The sequence below is a fragment of the Cavia porcellus genome, unplaced genomic scaffold (assembly GCF_034190915.1).
Source record: "Cavia porcellus strain 051 isolate PalLab524CR breed Dunkin Hartley unplaced genomic scaffold, mCavPor4.1 scaffold_23, whole genome shotgun sequence".
Classification (NCBI taxonomy): domain Eukaryota; kingdom Metazoa; phylum Chordata; class Mammalia; order Rodentia; family Caviidae; genus Cavia; species Cavia porcellus.
Window position 1 is genome coordinate 105,036 of NW_026947506.1, and position 25,101 is coordinate 130,136.

Here is a 25,101-nt window from a genome sequence, read left to right on the forward strand (position 1 = left end):
CAAAATATATGACAATAACCAAAATTACAGGAAAGCAATGATTTGTGAATTAATAATGCTTTATTAAATGACAATATTTAGAGAAAAAGTAAAATCAGACTCTTTTAGTTACATTAGGATCAAGATTAAGACTGAAAATGTAGCTCAGCAGTAGAGTTTTTCTTTCATGGGTGTTACTCATTGTCAAGACAACAAATACTTGACACACAAAGCTAAGGAGGAAACGTTTATTTAGCTAACTGTTTGCTGAGGTTTCAGTCCATAATCAATTGGCTCCAATACAGGGTAACATGGCACAGGGGCAACTGTTTAGGTTGGAAGAAGATAACAAGAGAGGAGGGAGAACGAGTCTCTTTCCTCCCTTCAGTATGTAGGCTATCTGCCCTAGGGAAGGTGTAGCACTTACATCCTTAATCTCAGCACTAGATCACAAATCAATCACAAACTCTAGATTAAGCCACCCCAACAAACCCACCTCCCATGACCATATGAAGCTCTGAAGGGACATCTAGATACAAGCCATAACAATGGATGTGGCCAGAGATTTGATCCTCAACATTGAAAATAATGATTGTACAGGGGAAAGAAACTGCTACCCTGATAGATATCTGGCACAAGTTTGTGTTCTCTAAAATCTAAGAGTGAATTTTAGGAACAATGGAGGTTCAGAGTAGAATATATTTATTGGGGGAAAGTGTCTGTGTGAGAAGACCCTGCCTTTTGTAGGGGTTTTTATAGAGAAATTCACAATGTGAAGCAGGCCCAAGGTGGGGAAAAATGGGAAATCACAAGGTGGGCATGAGACGAGACAAAACTATGATTAGTAATTGCTAGGGTAAAATTGATTAAATTGGGATCAAATGGGGAAGCAAGTCACAAAGCTAGTGGGTGTGAAACAGAAGGAGACATTTCCTGGAGGGCGTTGGGTTAGTAACTCTTTCCAATTTCCTCAAAGTGATCCATGATACCTGTTTAGAACATCAATTGTTGTTGTTCATACTTGAGGGAAGTATGTGGGTGCATTTCATTGTTCGGGTCTGGCCCATGACTGATATGCCTGCCCCTTCCATAGTTATAAGGTATCTTGTCTTGTGCACTGGCTCTACAACTGCCTATAACACTTTTATCTAACTTAGCTGCACACACATCATTTCTCCTGACTCCTTCTCTGGGAGTGTTTGAGACCAGAGTCCTCCAGAATAGGAAAGATGGCCCAGGATCTACTTCCAGATGCAAGGGAAGAGTCAGCACAGCTCAGCCAAGGAATCCCCCCACCCAAGGATGTTCTCACTGAGAATGAGGTCTCACTGGCAACTGGTACTAACTTTGTAGTTGTTATGGCCACAGGTTCTTACAGAAACAGAAAGTTGGATATTTCAGGAACACTGAACAGAACTACCTGAGTGCTTTCCCATCCATCATCTCATATCCCCTGGTAATGTCTTTGGAGTTTAATAGCTTGCAGGGTCTTAACCAGGCAGTCAATGGAGTAGCTGGTGACCTTTGTCTGCCATCAACATGGGAAAAGAAAGGGACAGTGTTAAGTTAAGTAGAAATACTATAGACAGTCAGACAAAGCCAGGGCCTCGAAGGACAAAGTGCAGAAGAGGAAATACATTGCAACCATGGGGGAAGCAGACACCTCCCCTATAAAAATCCCTAAAAAATGTAATTCCTTTGCAACCCACTTGGGATTCCTTCTGTCTCTTTCTGACAGAAGCTTTCTTTTCCCTATAAGTATATTCTGCTTTTAACCTCCATTTACCTAGAATTCATTGTCTAATTTTGGAGAAATGAATTCATACAAGACATCTAGCAGATTGGGAGTTTCTTTCCCCCACATCAGTTACCTGCATCTGCCATCAACATGAGGAAAGAAAGTATTCACCATCCTTAAGTGCAGTGTTTAAGAGGGCACTGACTTGCAGGACCACAGGGACAGCATAAGAGGAAAGCCCTAGAGTCACATCAATGAGTCCTTCCTAAGGCCTCTGCAAGAATCCTGATGCTTCCACCACTAGACTCTTGGGACAAGAAGCAAGGACTTTGTTCCAGAGTTACAGCAGGTAGAACAATGTTATATCTTCTAGAGACCTTTGGTAATATCCGCCCTCTGTGTACTGTATTCTGTGCTGGTGGTCCCAGGAGACTGACAGCACCCCTAAAGTGTCCTCAGTTACAGATCTATAGCCTGAGGCCGTCTGCATTATTGCAAGGTTGTGTGGTCATCACAAAAGCACAAATAAACGTTTTGAGCTCAGAAAGAATCTGATTCAGGGAAAAGTCCAGAAGTGCTGAGTAAAGAAAACTATATACTTCAAAGATACACACAGGACCCCAGGGGAAGCCCCCCAGTCCAGCCCCAGAGCAGTGAGGAGACCCTTAGTTTAAGGTGATTCAGAAGTCAACCTGGACAGGAATCTGTGAGTGAATCTGGGAGCAAGCTGGAGGGGGTATACCAGTCGTGCCCTGAAGAGTTCATCTTTTAGTTCGGAAAGGAAACAGATGGGGAACACTGAGTACTATTAGAGCCTTGGTCTTCTGTACAGCGAGGACTATTGGGGTCCAGCATGCTAGATACCTGTAGGTACCTAGAGGGACCTTGCCTGTGTATATGACTCTGAAAACTGGAGGCACAACTGGTTGAAATAAGTATAATAACCAGGCAAAGGTGAAGAGAAGGAGCAGGAGCGTCTCAAGCAGCAGGTAAAGGCTGTCTGGGTTTGCTGGCCTTGCCTCAGAGATAACCAACAAAGGGCAGCACGAGGCCACAGCACAGCAGGAGGCCAGGAGACCCCTGCAGACTAGCTGGTGCAGCCACTTTCCTCAGAACATGAATTTTGCTGCTTCTCTTGTAGATCCATCTTAGAACGGTGTTAAACTTCAGAGGAAGGAGTTAGGTCCTACACTTAGGGAGACAACTCAGATTTGTTCACTGGATGCATTCATTTGCTGAACAGTTATTGATTGCTTGTGTCTGTGGTTTCCTGCATTGGCAGGTACTGGGGTGCAGAGATGAATACCATAGTCCTATCATAATTGCAGCAACAGGGCTCATGCTTTGGTGGCATTATTGGAGGTCATGATTGTTTCACTTGTATCAGTTTATCTAATCCTCTGAGGTGAATACTGATATTATCTTACTCATACCACAGAAAGTATACAACCCTTACCTAGGGCTACACAGTTGCAATGTAGTGGAGACTGGATTTAAATCCAGGGAGTCTAGGCTGGAGGCATTTCTCTTAGTGACTTTGCTGCAGTAACATAAGTAAACAGCCAAGATATCCAAAAGCTATCATAGCTAAAAAGAATAGGAGACATGTGTTGTGGTGAAGACTTTGGGTGGGGGCCACTGTGACCAATCAAGGACTGGGGTAGAGGGCAGGGATGCCATATGATCAAAGACCTGCACAGTGGAAAATCATGCTCATGCCCAAAAACTTGTGGCGCTCCAGTGTCCCACTGCTCAGGGCCCCTGTGGACCTTTCACGCATGGCGAAGCACCCAGCCTCCTCCCCTATCTCTGGAGCCACTCAGAACTGATGCTTTTCAGAGAGGGGAGAGATCTGGGCACAGATGGAGAAGCAGGTGTGCAGAAAGATGTGAGAATTTCAGGCATATGTCTGTCAGTTTTCATACAGACACACATCCATACATGTGCAGATGAAAACAGTCCAGGCCTGTTGACACACATGGCCCCCTTGGGATCTCAGATTCTGACATTCCCCAGGACCTCTTTCAGCCCTTGATCCACTTCCTGAAGTCCCAGGGGTAGCAAGACCCTGGGGATACGCTGGGGAGATTTGGATAGATAGCAGGTTTTAGAGAGGGAGATTGGTTGATGGAGAAGAATTACTTAGCCAGACATGATACTATAAAACAGGACCTCCTTACCTCAGACAGGGCCTCCACATAATAAAGAAGCCCTGATTTCCAGTGCTGGGACACCTCTGTGATGCTGACATGTATGCAGAAAGCTACCATGATGGCAGTATTTCTTAGGAGCAGTTTCCAAAACTGGTCAAACAACCAGGTCCTACAAGGGCCTTATTTAGATGAGAGAGCTCTTATGTTTTAATTCATTGGGTCCAAATTGGGGCCAGTGTCATATGAATTTATCAAGTGTTCTAGTAAGTTCTTCCACTCACTATTCTGAAGAGCTGGAATAAGTCAGGCTGGCTTTGGTCTGGAGTGGAAGCCCAGTCCAAGGCATCTGTATGGTTAAGCAGTGGCTACCTGCACATTTCTTTGAAGCCTAACACTTGTGTTTGCCTGAACAAGAGTGGTTCCAACCTAGGGCCACAGCCTCCTCCCACACAGGCTGCCATCTGTGTTGGGAGTGCTCCTTCCCAAACAGACTCTAGCACCCTAAGCACCTCCCACCTTCCCAGCAATCTGCCACCACTTTACAAAGCCCGCTGCCCAACATCTCCAACCCAGGCCCCTCATGACATCTGAGCCTTTTCTGGTTAGTGGGAGGTGGAGATTCCTCATTCCTGGAAGTTTCCAAAGCACAGACTATTTAATTTACACAATAAGCAAACAACCTTCTGGGTCACAGGCTGTACTATGACACATGCAACCAGGGTCTGATTGCTGATGCTGGCTGATCACAGGGAGGGATGGAGGTTTCACAGATGTAATACTGGGCCTCCAGTTGATACTCTGTCCAGCTCTGGCTTGGCCATAGCACATTATCAGCAGAAGACTTGTGAGACTCTAAAGAAAGACATTCCTTAGGAACAAAACCTCAGGATTCTAGGGCCTAGAACCTATGCCAACACCAGGGCCTTGAATGTCAAAAGCTTTGGTAGCTGTTTTTGCTGTGTGACATGAAGTAAGTAACAGTCACCTTGGCTATGTCTGTACCTCCACAAAGCTGACTTGCAGACTAACTTAAGTCAAAGTCCCCAGCTCAGCAACTTGCCTTTCTGACATTCCCTGCCTGGCTTCCTATAAGATTCACAAACAACTGATACATACTTAACCCACAATTAGCTTGCAAACAACTGATGGGCAACAGAAATTGAGAACAGTCCTCAGATCTCCCAGCTCTGCCCCTGGGTAGTCCACAGTCGGCCACTGACTTGTGCAGCTTTTAAAAAGAAGCCTCAGAAACTAAGGTACAAACAAAGAAAGCAAGGAAAGCACTTGGTGTGTAGGGAGGAGCCAACCTCTTTCTGCTTCCAGACTCTGACGCTCCCAGACCCCAGGCCCTCACTCCTTCAATGCTAAGGTGGTTCAGGAACCCTGGTTTCTGCTCCAAAGGCATGGTCACAGGGTTGGAGCCCAGGATGCAGACTTCTGAATACTAGCTTCTCTCACAGGGTGCTTGGAGCCATGACTTTGGCTTCTCTCTCTGTACATAGGCACAAAAAGAATCTTGTATTTTCATTAGCTCAGTTTTTCCCAGGAAAACTGGCAGAATTGGGAAATGAAGCTAGGAAGGCAGTTTGTCTCAATCCTAGCTTGAAGTCAGAATAGCACCTGTGTGTGGCAGCAGTTCTGGTAGGATCGTCAGGTGTAAGAACAAGCCCTGCCCAGGATCCAGCTTATGGAGGAGCCTTCTACCCTGCGTAGGCAAGGAGAAGGAATGAGAAAATCATCTCCAAGGGGCAGAACATGGGGTGAGGTCATGAGTGGGGGAGAAAGGGCAGTGCCTGGGCAATATGGAGAAGGGCATGAGAGGGCATAAGGCCAGTGATAAAGGGTGAGGTCATGAGTGGGGGAGAAAGGGCAGTGCCTGGGCAATATGGAGAAGGGCATGAGAGGGCATAAGGCTAGTGATAAAGGAATGGGATGGTGTGGAGGTTGGAGAAGGAGCAAACCAAAGCCACCTGGGGTTGGGGGGGAGGTAAAGGGATGAAAGACCTGTGCTTGCCCTGACATCTGTGTCTCCCTTTCCCTAATGCTGGGAGAGAAACTCAGTCTTCTGCATTTTTACAGCTGCAGACAATGTCCTTTGTCACAGTGTGCAAAGGGAGGGATTCATCCCAGAATACATTCCCCCTTCCATAAGACGTATGTGAGAGCAACCTGTCAATTTCCTCATCTTTTTCTTGACTATGAGGAAATTCAGGTGAAAGAAAGTCTTGTGCTTGGTCATAGTAACTCTGTTATTCTGGGTCATCTTTGGTCACCTTTGGTCTAGATCAGCTTCCTCCTTTGTGTAAAGCTTCTAGCCCATCCTTCTCCTATTTGCCTTAATCTAGGGTTTCATGGATGCTTCTAAATTTTAAGCAGTTTCCCATGCCTTTGGCAAGCAGTGTGGGTCTGAATTAGAAGAAGAGCCTCATTCATCACAAAAGTACTTTCTCCCAGCCCCCAAGTATAGCACCTCAACAAGAGCTTTGTGGGACTGAAAACTCAATCATGTGACAGTCTTGGTGTGCTAGAGATGCAGGGCCAAATTCCTGCCACCTCCACCCTGCTGCCCCACTCCTTCCTGAAGAGTCTTGCAACAGGAGACCACCTGGCTGGAGAAAGTGCTGTCCATAGTCACTTCTCATTAGCCAATCAGTTCATTCATTTGTAATTTTTAAAATATATCCAGTCAACAAATCTTCATCAAGCACTTATTAACTACAGAATGCTTTTCCATGGGTTGGGGCTGCATAGCTAGCACAGCAGTGTAGCCCACCTTGGGCTGACCAAATTCCTCACCCTATTATTAGTTTCTCTTTACTTCTTCATCCAGAGGCTAAATAGTACCCTTCCCTCCACCCCATAAAGGAAATGCTTAACATTAGGCAATGGAAAGCTATCACTAGATTCTCTTTCAAAGGAGCAAAGAGCTCAGCAAAAAGCCAGGAAAGAGACTAAGGACCAAGGACCAACGACTGAGGAAGGAGCTGCTTCAGGCTGAGAACTCACAGACAGCCAAGAAGGCAGCTGTGCAGGTGATGTCATTCCACGTCCCATCAGTCTTCAGAATGACACAGTCCTCCCCTGTGCCATAGTCATTAGGCTCATCTTTCTTCCAGTTGCTGTAGGCCAGCCTCCCTCCTGTCACGTACATGAATTGGCCTTCAGTCACCTCATCCGTGATGCCCAGGAAGACGTTGTCCTTAGCCACCTCTTGGACAGCTTTGTTCTCTTCAGCATTCCTGGGAGTGGCCACAGTGCCCCCAAGCTCTGCACACAGACCCTTCACCTTGGCAAAGCTCATCTTTTCACCATTGGTCACGTAGAACTTCTTCCCAGACTTTTTGCCCAAAGAGAAGCCTTGCACTAAAATCATAAAAAGCAGATGAAGCTGACACAGTCTGGCACTTACCCAAGATTGAAGACCTAGCTCTCTGAAAACTCAGGATTCTGAAGAGAGTCTCATACTCACCCTTCAGGCCAGAGCCTTGGAAGAAGGCAGATCCCAGATGCAAGGCCAGGGGAGGGACACTGGATGCCCCCTGGGCTCTCTTGGGGAATCAAACCCTTAATACCAACATCCATTAGAAATCACACCAGCAAGTGGACATCAGGGCCATGCTGGGGACCAGGCTTGGGCACAGTGGATGTGGAGGGAAGAGCAGAGATTTTGGAGACCACATTCACCTCTGTTTCTGCTCCTTCCTAGTTAGGTGATGTTGAAAGAGTTTTTACACTTCCTGACTTCTCTTTGCTCTGTCTGTAAACATAACAAGTATAATAACTATCCTAGGGGTGGTGAGGGGACCAAATGAAACCATATTACAAGAGGATGCCAACCTAGCACAAGTCCAGGCATTGTCAACACAGATTCCCAAGCATCAGTTCTCTTGTAACTCCCCAAATCTAGTTCACACTGAGGAAAAATGTGAGTGCCTAAAATGATTGGGAACAGAGCAAAAGCTTACGTTTTCTGATGGAATTCAGTTCCGATTTCAGGGTTCTTATTTCCCTCTCTAAGTTAGCCAGCTTACTCTCAGCAACTGCAAAGCAACAGAAAAATGAGTATTTTATTGAGAACTTAAATTGGAAACCAAAGCATCAGAAAGAAATGGCTTAATAAAAAGTAAGCCTATTTCAGAAAAATAAGAAAGCTAAAAGAGGCAAGTAGAAGAATAAGTAAGTAACTATATTCCTGTCTCCCTGGACAGTGATACCTACTCTCAACAACTTGTTGAGTATACAGTAGCTTTGGAGTTTTTCTTCATATAGTGTTTAAATATTACTACATCATAATAATTTAGAAGATAATACACAATTATTATTTTTTGAAAATTATTTTTGTGGGGTCTGGAGATTTAGCTCAGCGGCATAAGTGCCTGCCTTGCAAGCAGGCAGTCGTGAGTTCGATCCCCGGTACCGATAAAAAGGAAAAAGACAAAAAGAAAATTATTTTTGTGATTCATTTTCATTTCTCCTTTTAGGTGAACTCTTTAAAACCTTCCTTATTTTGACAAATACTACTAAAAGGGTTATGGTTTTTCTTTCGTCTTCACACAAGTGTACCTAAACCGAGTTGAGTTTTATGGGACAGATCATTTTCATGCCACTCCTGAGACAATGGACACAAACACAATACCAGAATCCAGGTCCCACCTCTTTCAGACCGCTGATGAGACAGTGGCCCTGCAGAGTCTGGTAGTTAGGCCCCAAGTCACACTGGACTTGAGTAGCAGACAAGGACACTTGAACACCTTGTCTACTTTGGACAAGGAAGCAGAGTGGAGCATCTTTCAATGAAAGCATTGGAAAAAGGTTGCCTCCCACCTGCCCCGGATCCCAACGTCCTGGTCCCCAGTGGTCCACGCTGAGGTGCATTCCTTACCAGAACTGTCTCCACGTTCTCCTTTTTGGCCTTTGGATCCTGAAGGACCAGAACCGCCTGTTTTCCCTGGAGGCCCTAACTTTCCTGGAGGCCCCTGCAAGCCTCTGAGCCCTTGACCTGTTGAAAGACCAAGGGAATATGACCCAGAGTCTGCTGTTCATTTTTCCCTCTCTTCAACCCATCCTGATTTCTGTGTAGGAATGGGGTCACAAAAGCGGGATGCAACTTTGACTGGGAAGTGGTGACCTTCCCCATGGATTATGCTATGTGGGCTGGCCTCATTCAGAACCATCAGGGCAAAAGCTGAGGCTTCCCAGGTCTCATGCTCACCCTCATATGGCACAATCTCCCAAGAGAGGCAGAGACCCCACCCTGTACCTGGGTCTCCTTTCTCCCCTTTGGGTCCATCTCGTCCATCTCTGCCTGGGGTGCCATTGGTGACAGGGATCCCGCAGACAACCACAGAACATGTCTTCTGGGCATCCTCACAGGCTTTTACTTCTGAGCAGCAATCTCTCACCACACACAGGAGAAGGACAAGGAGCCACGGAAACAGCAGCATAGTCCTTTCTTGGAAAAGAGAAAGGCAAGGGAAAGAAGTCCATCTCATTTTGTTTGTTTGTGCTAGAGACACAACAGCAAGCAGAAACACTGAAATTACACCCTGGATTTGGAGGTGGATTTATTTATGTGGATGGGCACTGATCAAGATAATTTCCAAAATATCGGCCCCTGTCTCTGGTGGTCCAGGGCTTCTATATGATGCACAAGCAGGAGGTATAAAGGAAGTACAAAGATGAGACAGAACAGCCTGGAAGTTCTTCTGACCAGCTAGCAGGGTGAGATCATAGATTACAAGGGATATTAATGATCATCAGTTTATGAAGCGTGGTACAATGGTACAATTGGGCATTTTGTATGTTTCAGTTACAATCTCATGGTTATGGGCGTCAAGAAAGCAATTACAAAGCCTTGAGGCAGTTATAGAGCTAGGTATTCTCAAAAGACCAAAGTTTTAAAAAAGAACAATTTCTCTTGTATAGTTTTTCCCTTTCAGAGACAGCAGACCCAGAGAAAAGTATCACACCGCAGGCTACTAGGCAGATGACCAAGTAAAAAATACGAGAGTCAAATCAGTGCTGAAAAAAAGGCAGATGCCACAGATGAGTGGCCCATTCTCCTGTGGATCCTAGACCCCCTTGTCACAGGCCTAGTAGTTAGGTAGCCTGCAACCAGGGTCCTGGACAGTATATAAGTTACGGTGGTCTTGTGCAAACACAGAGAGCTCAGATGCTCCCCCATTTCTCCACTATTTTTCTTGGTCTCAGGAGCCTGCCTCTTTCTTCTTCCTACTTATACAGCCTTGGAGTAGACAGCAGTTTCTGCAACAGCCTAGAAGCTGTTTTGTGACAGGCACTTGCTGAGAGATCAGGACCCAGAGTGCCCTAAGATAGGCTCTGAGCTCAAAAAGGAAACTTTCTTGATCACTGATCCTGATCACATGAGACAACCCTTGGTTTGAGATTTCCCACCACCACGCCATTCCCACCTGGAGAGAATCTGGGCTCCTGCCATCCCAGTTCATTCAGGTGTGGCAGAGCCCTGGGCAGTGCACAGAGGCACTCCAGCACTCAGGTTGCTACCACCTTTGCTGGAGCCCAGGAGACTCCTCCATTAGGGAGCTTTGGCAACCTGACCTCCACAGGGCTCCAGGCGTCAATCCCAACCTATTGAACTGTCCTTGCCTATGGGCTCCCGAACCTTCCCCTCCTCCCAGACTTGGTGGTGCAAGGTGCCCAGATGGAAGGGACCTTCCATTGTAATGACATCCTTCTCCACAGTTCTGTCTTATATTTTTTTAACCTTGCCTGCTGGTACTAGAGATAACAGACAGAGCTGTGCTTTTCAAAGTATACATACTCCTCAATTCTAGCCCTCCCCTTGAAACAAACTGCCCTTTAGTTTGCAGATGGTCAGCTATATCCAGATCAGCAGACAGAGGTTCAGGTGGACCTGTCGACCCCACTATACCCTTACCTGGACCTCACAAGGTTCAGGCTGGGTGGTCAGACTCTCCACCTGGCTCCAACATTTTCCCCTAAAAATGACTTACAAAGGCTTCTGCAGAACACAGAGACAGTGTCAGTGAGATGACCCTTCAGAACAGACTTCTGGTAGCTATGTCCACAATGCTGGGACTAAGTGGCTGAATGACCAGGAGCAGCACTGCACTGGCCTTGAACCCCAGATTAATAAACAACCATCACTAGCACTTCTGTAACTGGGCTAATCCCTGGGCTGCTGAGGTGGGGGGCTCCAGCATGGTGCTGGGCAACTCTGTAGTTTGGCATCCTCAGCCTCTCCTTCAGCTGCCCTCTCACATACAGCCATCCTGCCAGCATGGCTGGCCTAATCCACTAAAATCTTAGGCTTTTAATATATTCCCTCCAGATATTTATTTCCCAAAAACTGCATAACCAATGTACTATACACACCTATGTTCATCTACATACAAACACATACATTATGAAGTGGGAAGAAAATGTTACATGGGAAGGGGAATAAGGGAGGGGAGGAGGGAAAGTAACGGTGCAAATGGGGATTACAAAAAAATGAAAGAGTGCAAGGAAAGTAATAGAAACAAAGTTTTATAAAATTTTGCAAATGGAGAGGAGAAGAAGGATTGAAGGGAGGGGAGGCAAATGTGGGAAATGAATTAAGATGTATTATGTAAAGTACAAATTCTCTATGATGAATATGATCATTGTGTATGTCAGAAGTATACCAATAAAATTAATTTTAGAACATAAATGAAAGAAAAAAAGAAAAGAAGCACACACACATGTATGAACACATACTTCTGTTTCAGTTTTTCTAATTAGTTTATGATTCTATCTGTGCTTTCATGTATTGTAGTGCCAGGTGGAGAAATTGAAGACCAGCAGCCTTGGGTCACCTGGTTCCTTGTTCCCAATCAAAACATTTATCAAGAGGCATCTTTGGGCATTCATAGGGGTAGGCCTGAGGAGAAAATATTTGTAGATAACTTAAATTCAAAGCAGAGTGTGAATATTTGCAGTTGTCCTCTCTGTTAGCTGTTTGCTAGAGCTTTGTCTTGTTAGTTGTTGTCCCTCAGATTTTACATTAAACTATTATCTCAGGAGTAAGGCTGCTCCTAACAATTTAATTTTAAGAACTTCTCAGTGGATAAATTGTATGTCTCTGATCTAATTGTTTTCATTTTTGTTTTTATTAGTATATATTTTCAGCATATAAGATTATATTTTTATTTTACTTTACTATTGAGAAATACTGGTCTGCTGAGTAACATCTATCAATGGAGATGGTGGAGTGGGAAACAGCAGAGAAAGGGCCTCTTTGAGAGCTGCCATCCAGATGCTGGAGTACAGCAATGTGAGAAAACAAGGAGGAAAGTGGATTCCCTGGACCCAAGAAAGATCTGAAGTGTAAATTGAAGCCTACAGAAAGAATGAAGAAACTTCAATGAAAAGAGATAGCTAGCGGCACCTTCTCCCTTAGACAGGACTCACTGATGAGAGAAGCAAATCAAACCTGCAGACACCCGGTGACAGCTGGTGACCCTGGAGATACAAAAAAAAAAAAAAAACTGTTTACAGATATCATGAGAGAAAACATCCTTGGTAGAGAAAAAGAATTTGGTATACAGATAAGTGAGGCATATAGATATCCAATTAGCCATGACCCATCCGCCTGCCAAAAAAATCTAAGGCCAGGCATATCATAGTCAAGATTCCAGAAATTCAACACAAAAAATAGAATGTTAAAGCTCTAAGGGAAAAGAAACAAATTTCCTATAAAGGCAAGCCCATCAGGATCACATCTGACTTCTCAGCACAAACTCTCAAGTCAAGGAGAGTTTGGAGTGAAGTATTACAAACTAAAGGAAAACAACCTCCAATTCATATTGATGCATGTTGCAAAACTATCTTTCAAAACTGATGGAGAAATAAGATACTTCCATGAAAAAGAACATCTGAGGAAATTTATGACCACCAAATCAGCACCTCAAAATGTTTGAAGAACACTCTAGAAAGAAATAACAAGGACTATAACTTCATGGACACCAACAGAAAGAATCTACCAGGCAAGACAACCAATTAGACAGAGGGAGGAGGATAAAAGAAGGGGAGCCAACAACAGGTAAATAATGTGACAAGGATGTCAACACATATTGGTTATAACTATCAATATTAATGGTCTCAATTAACCAATTAAAAGACACAGACTGGCAGAATGCTCACATGTAAACATTGTATTGTTTTTCTAATGTATGAAGCTAAAACAGTAAATATGATCCAAAATGTACAATAGATATTGTAAAATGAGAAGAAACTTCAAAAGGGGAAAGAAACTGGGATGAGTGAATGGAGAAAAGAAGAGAAAAGCAAAAAAATACATCACATATAATGTATATACATAGATGTGATAGTTATACTAATAATTTCTCTAGTTCATTGTAAAGAAAGATTTGTGCTCATATTGTTTGGACAATTAAACATCAATATCTTGTATTATGTTCAATTAATTTAATGATAAAGATATGCAATGTATTAACCATTGTTACTGTCTTATTATCTTGTTTTGAGATTGTTTTATTCTTTTTCCTCTTTAAAAAAAGATTATGCTGAGGATTTAGCTCAGTGGCTCAAGCACTTGTCTGGTAAGCACAAGGTCATAAGTTTGATCTCCACTACCAAAAGCTTAAAAATAAATAAATAAATGTTAAAAAAGATTACATTCATCATGGAGAGTTGGTACATGTACAAAACACATCTTAATTCTTTATAACTGCCCCTTCTCCTCTTCTCTCTGCTATTCCCTTCATCCCTCTCTTTTGAAAAAATCTATTTCCCTGTTTCTTATTATTTACCTTTTTATCTTGCTCTTTAATTTATTTATATTTGGGGTTTTCATATAAGAGAAATCATATGATATTTAAGCTCATGACTCTGATTTATTTCCCTCAGTATCATGGTCTCAAGGTGTTTCTCAACTGTTTCTCATGGTCTCAACTGTTTTCCTACAAACAATTCAAGTTTATCTTTTTTTCACTTCCAACTAAGTTAAGTTTTTTTATTCTTTTGGCAATCTCATCCAAGGTTAACTACTTCCACTGCAGGTAATTAAATATATAAGGCTCCACTTCAAAAGCTGAAACTGCAATGAGCAACAAAATCTTTTCCCTTCACTGCAGCTCACTTTAATTCTTGTCTTATGGTTCAGTCTCAGAGCAGTTTCCACTGCAGAAGGTATCTGAAGACAGTCATACTTTTTAGCAGTGGTCTGTGACCAGGCTCTATCTTCTCCACAAATACTGCTTAAAAGACTTAGTGTATATACATATTAAACTAAGAGGCATTCTCTCAAATGTGTTTCAACACACTTTATTTTTAGGCAGCCTACATGACATGTGTTTTTTCCTTAATGCTTTCACTCCAAATAAATGAAGCATTCAAGATGACATCTGTCCCATTTGTTTAAAATCCTGGTGGTGTGTGCATGACAAGCAGCAGCCAGTATGACACATGATAGATCCAAAGTAACCACTGAATCCATTAATATTTTTCCACTTCTAAACCATCCTTAAAGAAAATCGTAAACCACACCATCCTCACTGCAGTGCAGGAGAGCAACCATGCCACTGCAATTCAGGTTTCATCAATAAAGAACCGATGGTTTTTGCAATGAGCAAGAATGTCCTTAATTTGTTCTGCAGCCCCTGTCATAAGCGATTTTACTCTTTCTGATCTTTGTTCTTCAAGTGTGCCTCAGATTGATTTTATATAATCTTTGATGTATTTCTTGTAGGCCTTTTGGTGAAGCTGGTTTCTAGCAAGTGATGGTTCCTGACAATATCAACACCAGCGACTTCTGTACTTTCGGTGCCTCTGCTCTCTGGGCCTTCAGGGTTGGCATTTCCACCAGTGAGTGAGTCATCAGTGTTACTCTCTGTTCTACAGACCATCTTGCCCTCCACCTCCAGGCACAGACCACCCACAATCTCCCAGATCTTGTAAATGTCAAAGAATATCTCATCATGGCTGATGAGGTCCAGACAGATATCATGATTTTGTTTGGCAGGAGACAGACGCTGTGCTAGCTCAGCAGGAGCCGAGAGCTCAGAGCAAACAAGGTGCAGCCACAGCTGGAAAAGCAGTTGGGAGGAGGGGGCTTGGGGGTTGACAGAGACACGGGCTGAAAAGCAAGTTTTTCTTTCTGTAGAGCAGAGTAGTGCTCCATTCTGTATAAATACCACATTTTCTTCATCCATTCATCTGTTGATGGTGACATAGGCCACTTCTAAGATTCAGCTCCTATGAATTGTGCAGCTATAAACATGGGTATACATTATGATATGATGTCTTTAACTCTTTTGGAAAGTTACCTAGTAGTGCAGTTGCTGGGTCGAATGAAATTTCTAGTTTTAATTTTGTGAGGAATTTCCATACTGATTTTCGTATGTGCTGGTTTACATCCCCATCAACAAAATGGAATGGTTCCTTTTCCCCGCACCCTCACCAACATTTGTCATTATTTGATTTCTTGATGATGCTATTCTTTCTGGAGTTAGATGGAATCTCAGTGTCATTTTAATTTCCATTTCTCTGATATTCAGAGATGTTGAACATTTTTTCATGCATTTATTGACACTTTCTACTTCTTATTTCAGTTGTCCACTTTCTGATTGACTTTCTTCACAATCATTCATCTTCATATGAAGTTACTGGCTGTCTGTTTAGGACAACTTTGTGAGGACAGTGGTCTCATTCCCAAGACTAGATGCTCACCTGGGTGAGCATCTGCAAATTTCAGTGCTCACAGAGCCAGATAGAACATGTGAGCCACTTGCATGATGACCTCAGAGCTTCCCTCTGGCTTCTCTATGGCCACAATTAGCATCTTTATTAGTGTCGTGCCTGTTCTGGAACAAGTGCTGTGTTCAATTCACTTCCTTTTCCCTACAGTGCAACCCAGAAGTGGGCATATGGGAAGGCTCTGGTGAGACTGGGGAAGGGAGCAGTGGCTTGGAGCAGTGTGGATGCCAGGCCAGCCTGTGGCTCCTCCAGGTCTGGTTTCTGGAGTGTTCACTGCTTATCACCAGAGCTTGTTGTGACCTTCGATGTCTCTGCCTTTTCCCAAACTCACATTCGCTCCTTGAAACACTTTATCTCACCAAACAACTCAAGATATTTGCACTTTGCTTAGTGGGATCAGACCAGGCCACTTCACTTTGACTCCACTTTATGATTGGTGATCAGCTCTCAAGGGCCATCAGCTTATGTACCTAAAAGTCACTATGCCCTGTCCACCAGCCCATTCCTGTCACAGGGAAGTTGCCAGATGCCAAGAGGGCCTCACTGTTTAAAAGCCCACTTTGAAAGCTGTGTTTCCTAATGTCATGAGTACACTTGTGCAGGGCCTGTTAATTCAACTTACGTATGTTCTGAGGACAAAGCACACTCAAACCATATATTAATTAAGTAGGTGATCTCCTAAAAAACTAGAAATTTGAAATGGAAGCATGCATGCAAAACCAGGACCCTAAGTGTTATACAGAGATCTAGTGGGAAAAAAAGATTCTCTTTTTAGGAATATAGATCCATAGGACTATAGTTGCATAAGATTTAGGGTTTGGATTTACATTGGTATTGTTATTGCCACTGTTTGTTATTTATGCCAAGATGAAAATGGTGTTTGAAGTGTCCTAGCTCATCACAGCCTAGTGCACTGTGACGACATAAAGCAATAGAGACCGTGCCCTTAACCCAAACACCCCAGGGTCTTCTCAAGGAGATTAAAAGAATTATGTCTGCTTTGTAGAAAAATCACCAAACACTGTAGGAGACAAACAGAATTAGAGCTGACAGAAACAGCAGGCTCAGAACTAATCCTACGAGGACAATGGACTTAAACAACAGGTAATACAAGTCCAGCGCCTCATTTGTGGGTTCCACATCTGCAGATTCCATACAACATAGATCAAAATATAATGATGCCTATGGTGGTTATGACCCGAACACACACAGACTTTTTTCTTGTCATTATTCCCTAAATAACGTGACATAACAACTACCTCTATAGAGTTAAGTGTTATAAGGAATTTAGAGATGATTTAAAATTTACAGGACATGTATAAAGGTTATATACAAATACTGTCCCTTTTTATAAGCAATCTGAGCATCAGTGAGTTTTAGTATCTTAGTGATATGAAAATTGATCCCCACTAAACACTGAGGGATGGCTGCACTTTTAAAAAGAAAGTATAATTAAGAAATTAAAATTAAATTAACAAATAAGTTATTTCCTAGAATAAGGAAATAACTACAGAGTCAGTAATAAAATTATTTCTTTGGCTAAATACCCATAAATTCAGTCTCACTTCCTCATTGTTATGTAATTATACATGCATGCTCTTTGCACAGTATTTGCCAGATACTCCCATTGGGCTGTGCAGAATAAATACTCCAGTCCCTTGGATATCCGTTTTGGCCATATGACCAGCACAGATAAGAAGGGCACAGCAAGCTCAAGCATGCTTATAAGTGCAGTCTTTTGTGTTCCTTTCCCAATCATAGGAAGACTATGTCCCTGGCAGCCAGTCACACCAGGATAATTGCATGATGTAGAGTAGACACAAATGCACCAGAAAGCCAAGAGTCCAGCCCAAGGTAACTGAGTCCAGGAAACCTGAGATCAGTTAGCATCTGGCATGCTGGAAAACTCAGAGCAAGAAATAAAGCATGTGCTGTCAGCAGCACCTGGAAAGAGACTTACTTTGGCATGAGCTGAATGACATATTACCAACAATTGAAGAAAAATGTGTAAGAAATAAACAAACCAGAAAAGAAAGGGAGTATTATACTCAAATAGATGGTGTCAGAGTCACTTTCGCATTGCTGAAATGCAATATCAGCATCTGCAATTTAAAGGAGGAGAGGGTTAGTTTTGCTTTCAGATACTTCAGCCCATGTTCAGCAGGGTAAACACAGGAAAGGCATGGTGGAACAGCTTGGGCAGAGGAGAGCTGCTCGGGTTGTATTAGCCAGGAAGCAGAAAGGAAAATGATAGCCCCTTGCAGCTCATGCCTTCAGTGACTACCTCCCCTGACCACACCCCACCTACCAACAAGTTAGTCCCACGCCCCATGACTCAGTCACCTTCCAAAAGCCCCAACAATGAGCTCATGAGAACTTTTGGGGCAGTTTATTGATCTAAGCCATTACATGTTGATGTAACAATATAAAATTGCATTATATACACTTGACAGCATATATTTGAAAACTAGATAATATAGATATTAGAAGGCGATTTAGTTGGCCCAAGAAGTGTAAGAATAATATATCATTGATTACAAAGTATGGAAATGGAATTGAAAAATAACCAATGGAACAGGTAATTCAAGGGACATCTGAATTACCTGCTTCCCATCTATCTATCTTCAATTTTGCTCCTCATTTGCATATATACGTATATATATACATATACTTGAGTTTCTCATATAAGCAAAACCATGGAATATTTAAGCTTGTGACTTATTTCACTTAACATTGTATTCTCAAGTTGCTCCCATTTACATACAAATTCCTCAAGTTTATCTTTCTTTATTCCTGAGTAATACTCTGCTGTGTATAATGTGGTTGTATAAATCACATTTTCTTATCCATTTGTCTATTGATGTACGCATATGCTGTTTCCAACATCTAGCTATTACAAATTATTATAAATGTGGGTATTTATGTATCTCTGTAATATAATGGTTTTAAGTTTTGGGGGAAGCTATCAAAAAAGGGAAAACTGGTCAAGCAGAATTTTTATTGTAATATATATGCTACTTTGTTTCATTTATATTACTAGTTTCTCTTCATTCATGAAAAGAAAGTTTTGTGCTAATATGTTTGTTTATTTTTTGTAAGAAAGAATTATTTTTCCATGTCTTTTATTCTGAGTAACTACTCTGAAAATAATGAATGCACAGTGTGTTACCTGTTGTTATTCTTTCATTTTGCTATGAAATTTTGCTTTATTTTTTCATAAAATAGAAAATTACAAAGAGAAAAAAAATTACCAATGGATCAGGGATTTAGCTAAGTGGATTAAGCTTGACCAGCGCGAGGTTGTGATTTCAATTCCTGGTATCACCAAAAACAAACAAACAAAAGAAATTATGAACTATCCTCCACATCACCCCAAGTGGCTTTAAGTTGCTTTTTATTGAATCTCCAGAAAAGAAGTACTTTCTCTCTCATATAAATGACTGTATCCAAAAAAGGGTCTTAACTAAAATGTTTAATGAAACATGTAGGTAAGAACATATAGCCGGGAGTGGTGGCACATATCTGTAATCTCAGCACACAGGAAGCTGAGACACCACAGAGTGAGTTCAAGGCCAATGTAAACAACAAAACTCTGACTCCAAACAAACCAAACAAATAAAAAAGGATAAAGATAGGCCAAAAGAAGGGAAGTAAATAGCTGCAAATGCAAAAAATTATAAACTTAAAAATGGCTACTGAAGTCCAACAGTGATGCTTAATAGCCTAGTCTCACTAATATCACCGCCTACTTTCCTTAGCCTACAAATCAGCCACATGATCTTTGTCAAATCACTTCAGCCTCTAGGTCTAAATACTAATCTTATTTATCACTGGGGAGAGTAATGCCGCAGATTAGCATCAACAATGTTACATGAATTAATGCAAGTTCAGTCCCTGGCATATATTAACTGATGAGAATATCAGTCATCACATCAAGAAAGGTGTAGCCCAGGGATGCAAGGATAATTCACTATCAAAAATTGTGAAATTTACCAATTTATAATGTTTTATTAAAATCCTGAATTCAGATGTATACAAATTTGAAGCTTGACACTCCCTCTATCCTTGAAATTAACATATAATCTTAGATTTTTCATAATGAGTTCTTTCCAGACCTCTCAATGTCAAAAGCTCCTGGAGTTGTTAAAACACAGTTCAAACATAGTTTTGTTCTCAGGTTTTCTCATTACAATCTTCAGTCTCTTATCTGATTCATTGCCAGTGGGGGCACAGTGGCAGCTAGGTCAAAGCAGAGGTGGGCAGGGGCCTGTTCACTCGCCCACCTTTTTGCAGATGTAGAGAACGGAGATAATGTCAGGTCCAAAGGCAGGCAATACCTGCTCAAACCCAGAACAAGCCGTATCTTCAATGGTAAAGTATAGGAAAGGTTCACAGGATGCATTGAGAACCTACTGTATCATTGAATTTCTTCAACGATGTAGAGGGCTCCTGGCACTTATAAAAAGACAAACACCCAAATATAAGAATTGTGACTACATAAAGGAACTAGGTAAATTTTCCATTGTTTGTACATATAATCACATATTTATAAAACATAGAGATCAATTATGCTAAAAGTATTAGGGGTTAAAATGAGAATCTAAAAATATAGTTGAGTATGATAAGATCAACAAAATACAAAGCAGATTTTCTCACAAACCACCAATAATTAATTTTAAAGCATGGAATTAAAACAGCAAATAGAACATGAAAAGAAATGGGAAAACATCAATCTTAAAAGCTTAGCCTTAAAAACAGAGAACATGTATTTCTCCTTCTTGTTTTCCTTTGAGCACAGTGGCTCAATAGTTCATATTCTGGACCCTAGTAACATGTGCAGGATGATAAGATTAAAAAATAGCATTCACATACAAAAAATGAGAAGTAGTACCCTTCCTTCTCAACATGTTTTCTGCGTTTTGATCTAGAGTTTTCTTCTGCCCAAGAAAAGAAGTAATGCAGGTGAGACAATGTGTTGGAAGGTGTGAGGCTGGGTGAGGATGAAGTTTTCTGGATGAGGTACATATGTGGTTGCCCTACAAAAGGACATGGTCCCATCACCCCTCAGCCTTTGGACAGAAGACATAGCCTCATTCCCTGCAGGTCTGAGGACTCTACCCTGAGTGCCACTTCCAAACCATTCGGGTGGCCAAGTAGGGGACGGGAGACTTGCTAGCACCACCCGCAGACAGACCGTGTGACCTCAGGCCTGGAGACACCCTGACAATGCTGTCCATATGTCCTTCCAGATATAGCTCCCATCTTCACTGTGTCCCCTGGAAGAGTTCAGGTTGCCTCCCACAAAACAAGGAAAGCATAACCTGAGACTGAATTTCCCTTTCCTCTTGCAAGTAGGGGCTCCGAGCCAGAGCTAATTTGACTTAGAAATACATTAATGGGATGTTCCTGGAAACAAAAGCAACAGAGGCTCATGTTAACACAGATGATTTATTACACTTAAATAATCACTGCTTGGCTTGAGAGTGAGGCAGTGACAAGCATGAACTTCAGGTCAAGTAGACAGATTTGAATCCAGCCTCTGCCACTTGTGGATATAATAATATTGAAGACATTTCACCTCTTTAGGCTTCAGAGTCCTTATATAAAAAAATAGAGAAAACAATACTCATTCATGGCATTGTGAACAGTAAATGATGTTTATTAAGAAATACTCAAAGTGCTTGCCAAGGTGCTTAGCATACAGCAAATGTTCAAGGAACAGTGACTCTGCAGTAGTGGTAGTGGTTATCATCATTTTGGTAGTCAGAATCATGTTAATATTTAGACAGCAACTAGTATCTGATCTCCGTTTCAAAAATGCAGAAACAGGCACAGAGAAAGAAAGCCTCCCAAAAATCACAGGGCACCCATGCTGAGGCACAGCCTAAGGCCTGGCACTCAGATGATTTTAATGAAATGGCTGAGTGAATGAATTAATGATAGACGAGAACAGAGGCCATGATTTGGCTGGAAGTGTGAGGGCCTCACTGATGTCTGCAGTGGGCAGAGATGTGTCCGTCAGCAGGAAGTTACTTGGATCAGGTCTGAGGTAGAGGGGGTCCCTCCCTACAGGCTCAGCTGAAGAGGAGGACCTTGTACCCCAGAACCCAAGGATGTGGATCACACCTGCCAGTTACTAGGGTTGCATTCCAGCATCACTGCACTGGGCACTGCCTGGCTGCCTAACTTCCCAGAGACCATGTCATCCCCAGACAGTGCATGTCCTTAGGACTTCATGACTGGAATTTGCCAAAAGTCTTTCTACTCTGCCATTACGTTTAACCAGGACTGCTACATCTTGATGGGACCACACAGAAAAAGACATCCTGTGTGTAATTTCAGAGGCTTCTTCCATTCTGGGACCTCACTATTACTGTCTGTAAATGAAGGAACCAGATGAGATGGGAAGAAGGAGGTCTCTGCCTCACACTGAAGACAGAACCTGGGGAGCACGTACTACCCAGGAGCTCCAAGGGAGTTTTGAAATGGGTTTCTGGGTATGAAGGAGCAATCAGGGCCCATCTAGGGAATGAAAAGACTAAGGATACATCCAGCTCTAATAGCCACAAATAAATCTGTTTGCAAAGGAATTTTAGCATCTCATAAACCAAATGAGCTGTCAAGATGGAGAATGGGAGTTCAGACAGGAGCTGAGCTAGCCTTTGGCCTCAAGGCCTGCTCAGAACTCACAGATGGTCAGTCGGGACTGCAGGCAGTTCTTGTCATTCCATGTGCCATCTAAATACATCTCCGCGCACTTCTCCTTGCCCCGACCTCTGGGTTCCCCTGGGTACCAGTTGGTGTAGTTCAAGGGGCTCCCATCCAAGTAGTGGAAGTCCCCAGGAGTGTGGCCCTCTGTCAGGCCCAGGTAAGAGTAGATGTTATACTTCTTCACAATGCTGGAAATGGCTGTGTTTTCCTCCGAATTCCTTGGGGCAGCAACATCACCACCTGCTCTGGCACAAGTCTCTTTAATGGCATTAAAGTCCACCGACTGGCCATTAGTGGCGAAGACCTTGTCCCCCACTGCCAGCATGGACCCCTGCAAGCTGAGGACTAAGAGCAGAGGAGTTTGGGTCAAGCCACCAACTCTACATGCATTGTGTTCCCTCCAGTTCCCACCACCAAGCTGTCTCCAAACTCTTCATTGCTATCTCTTTCTTGCATGTGTGTGCACACACGCATGCATGTGTGCACACACGCACATATGTGTCTGTCTTCCCTTTCTCTTCCAATTCTAGTTTTCTAAATTTCTCTCTGCTCACATCCATCCAATCATTCATCCATTCATTTAACAGTTACTTATTGTCAGAAAAGCTTAATGTCCTGGAATTCAACCAAAAGCTAGTTAAGCACAGAACATGTGGATTGAAAGAACGTCTGTGTCCATTTGTCACTTCTGGACCATTCAAAAACATTAGAAAAGGACAGCATCATTTCTCCCAAAGCCCACATGTTTACACTCATTTATTGGGCCTATAGTTCTGGAGGCTGGTACCAAAAGGACAGGAACTTATGAAAGCCACATACTCACAAGACCCCAAGGCATTCCCTTACCTCCTGTCAACTGCAGGATTTTATGTTTAAGATTATGGAAAATGGTTTGGATTTCCTCATCTAGAGAAGCTGGAAGCCCTGTGGAGAGACCACCACTCTACATGAGGGCCAAGGCAGTAAGATCTCTGCTTGCTGCCAACTGGTGTCAGCCGCAAGCCTGAAATTCTGTCCATCAAGTGTCTAAGTACAATGCCCAGGCCCCACGTTATAAGGGCACACAAAGTGGGATGTTTCCGCATGCCTAAATCTTCTAAAACATCCCAATACTGCTCAGCCCTTTCCTGCTCTCCTTTCCTGCTTTGCCCACCTGTGTCTTACTCTGGCATCTGGAATGGGCCCTGTCCCCTACCCACCACCAGATCTGATAATCTCTACTCCTTCCTGATGAACCTCCAGATTACACAGAACTGCGGGGTTCTTTTGTGTGTGGGACTCCAGCCTGAGTCCTGGACCCACAACCCTGCATACCTTTCAGAAAGGTTTCCAAAGCTTCAGGCACAGGAAGGGTCTCCTCTCTTCCCAGTGCTGTCCCCCCTACCCTCATGACAGCTGTGTCTCTCCATCAACATCATGATGCATGGACCACTACCTACTCCTGTAATGCCATGAATGATGACCACTCATCCAATATTTCTTGTTTATCTCCTCAACTACATATTCTGTTACATCAGTTAAACCATATGCCTTGGGCCCCTCTGCCATTTGTCTAGTCCTTGCTGTCCTCCACGTGGCTGACTGCATGACACTCTGCCCATGTCACTGCTGCTCATCTCTACTCCCTGTTCCTACTCACCTGGAGGGCCCCTCTCACCAGGATCCCCCTTGTCTCCACGTTCTCCAGGGGCACCAGGAATTCCATTCATGCCATTACACCCAGGGAAACCTGGCATTACTCCAGGGGGACCCATGGGGCCTGCAGAGGGAAAAGGGTATGAACTTGTGGACTTGTGGGCCTCTATCATCACTGGAATGGCTCACCTACTGTTCCTTGGGAGCTTTGAAGATAGATTCTTCAGGATGCCCTAGAAAAAAGACCTAGGAGATTCCCATCAAGCCTATGTCAGCTGAACTCTTGGACCCAGCCTAGACCCCTAGAGAGGTGGGCCTCCTGAAAATGGGTCTCCATTCCTCAGATGAGCTGAAAGTCTGCCCCACAGTACCTGGAGGTCCAGGGTCTCCTTTCACACCATCTCTCCCATCTCTACCAGGCAAACCATGGGATCCAGGAGTCCCAGGGATACCAGGGCTTCCAACACAAAAGTCTGTCCTGTTGCACATGATGCCAGAAACTGTCACCAAGATGAGGATGAGGGCCAGAGAGCACCACATGGCTTCCACTCCAGCTGCTGCTCCTGCAGAAAGGAAAGGCCACAGATCTGTCTGAGGCATTTTCACAACTCTCCCCCACCTTGTGCTTGTTGGTACTTAAGAACATGGCAGAGCTTGAGGATCAGGCAGATCCAGACAGGAGCCCTGGGAAGATCCAAACTATCCTCACATAATTCCTAGTGTCATCAGGCACCTAACATAGCCCTATGCCCTCCTCTGGTTTGCAGTGATAAGTACCTCAGGTAGCTAAGGAGCAAAGTGAAGAGTGTGCAAGTCAGAGGCTCAGGTCTGCACCGAATTAATGCCTCCCGGAATGACCCTGGAAAATTCACTGTACCTCTGACCTTAGCCTACTTTACTGTGCTTCAGAGACAATCCTGACCCATCCTTCTCAGGCCTTGGGGAGGAGGGACATGTTCTCTCATTCACTCCATCTGTCCTTCAGCATTGTCAGGTACCCTTTTTTTGGCTTCTAAGAAATCATGGACCTAAAGATGAGCAGACACAATCCAGGCTGCTGGGGTATCTCTGCTAATTCACCGGTGATGGGGAGATTCTCTTCCCTTTGGCCTGCGGCACTCAGGCTGACTCTCACTGCCTGATTTG

The 25,101-nt window shown here is 43.2% G+C and overlaps 2 protein-coding genes and 1 pseudogene across 5 annotated transcripts; all 3 read right to left on the minus strand.

Annotated features, from left to right (window-relative positions):
• Positions 1-213: 213 nt before the first annotated feature.
• Positions 214-11,010, minus strand: LOC100727376 (mannose-binding protein A-like). 4 transcript variants are annotated; one of them, XM_013148640.2, is made up of 5 exons: positions 10,866-11,010; positions 9,131-9,322; positions 8,753-8,869; positions 7,836-7,910; positions 214-7,233 (listed from the first exon to the last, which is right to left on the minus strand). In XM_013148640.2, the coding sequence occupies exons 2-5, from the start codon at positions 9,312-9,314 to the stop codon at positions 6,860-6,862; spliced, it is 750 nt and encodes a 249-aa protein (XP_013004094.1). In that variant the 5' UTR covers positions 9,315-9,322; positions 10,866-11,010; the 3' UTR covers positions 214-6,859. The 4 variants fall into 4 exon arrangements, with proteins under 4 accessions (XP_013004094.1, XP_013004092.1, XP_003466202.1 ...); XM_013148638.2 differs by having other exon boundaries at positions 10,790-10,979; XM_003466154.3 differs by having other exon boundaries at positions 9,131-9,318; positions 10,866-10,970.
• A 3,339-nt stretch (positions 11,011-14,349) lies between these two features.
• LOC100727099 (translationally-controlled tumor protein-like) lies at positions 14,350-14,840 on the minus strand (annotated as a pseudogene).
• A 6,407-nt stretch (positions 14,841-21,247) lies between these two features.
• On the minus strand, positions 21,248-24,518 carry Sftpa1 (surfactant associated protein A1; the record flags this gene model as incomplete). The annotated part of the gene is given in 4 exon segments (NM_001173014.1): positions 21,248-22,665; positions 23,167-23,244; positions 23,960-24,079; positions 24,327-24,518. Coding segments are annotated over 4 exon segments (744 nt in total). The 3' UTR covers positions 21,248-22,288.
• Positions 24,519-25,101: the final 583 nt, after the last annotated feature.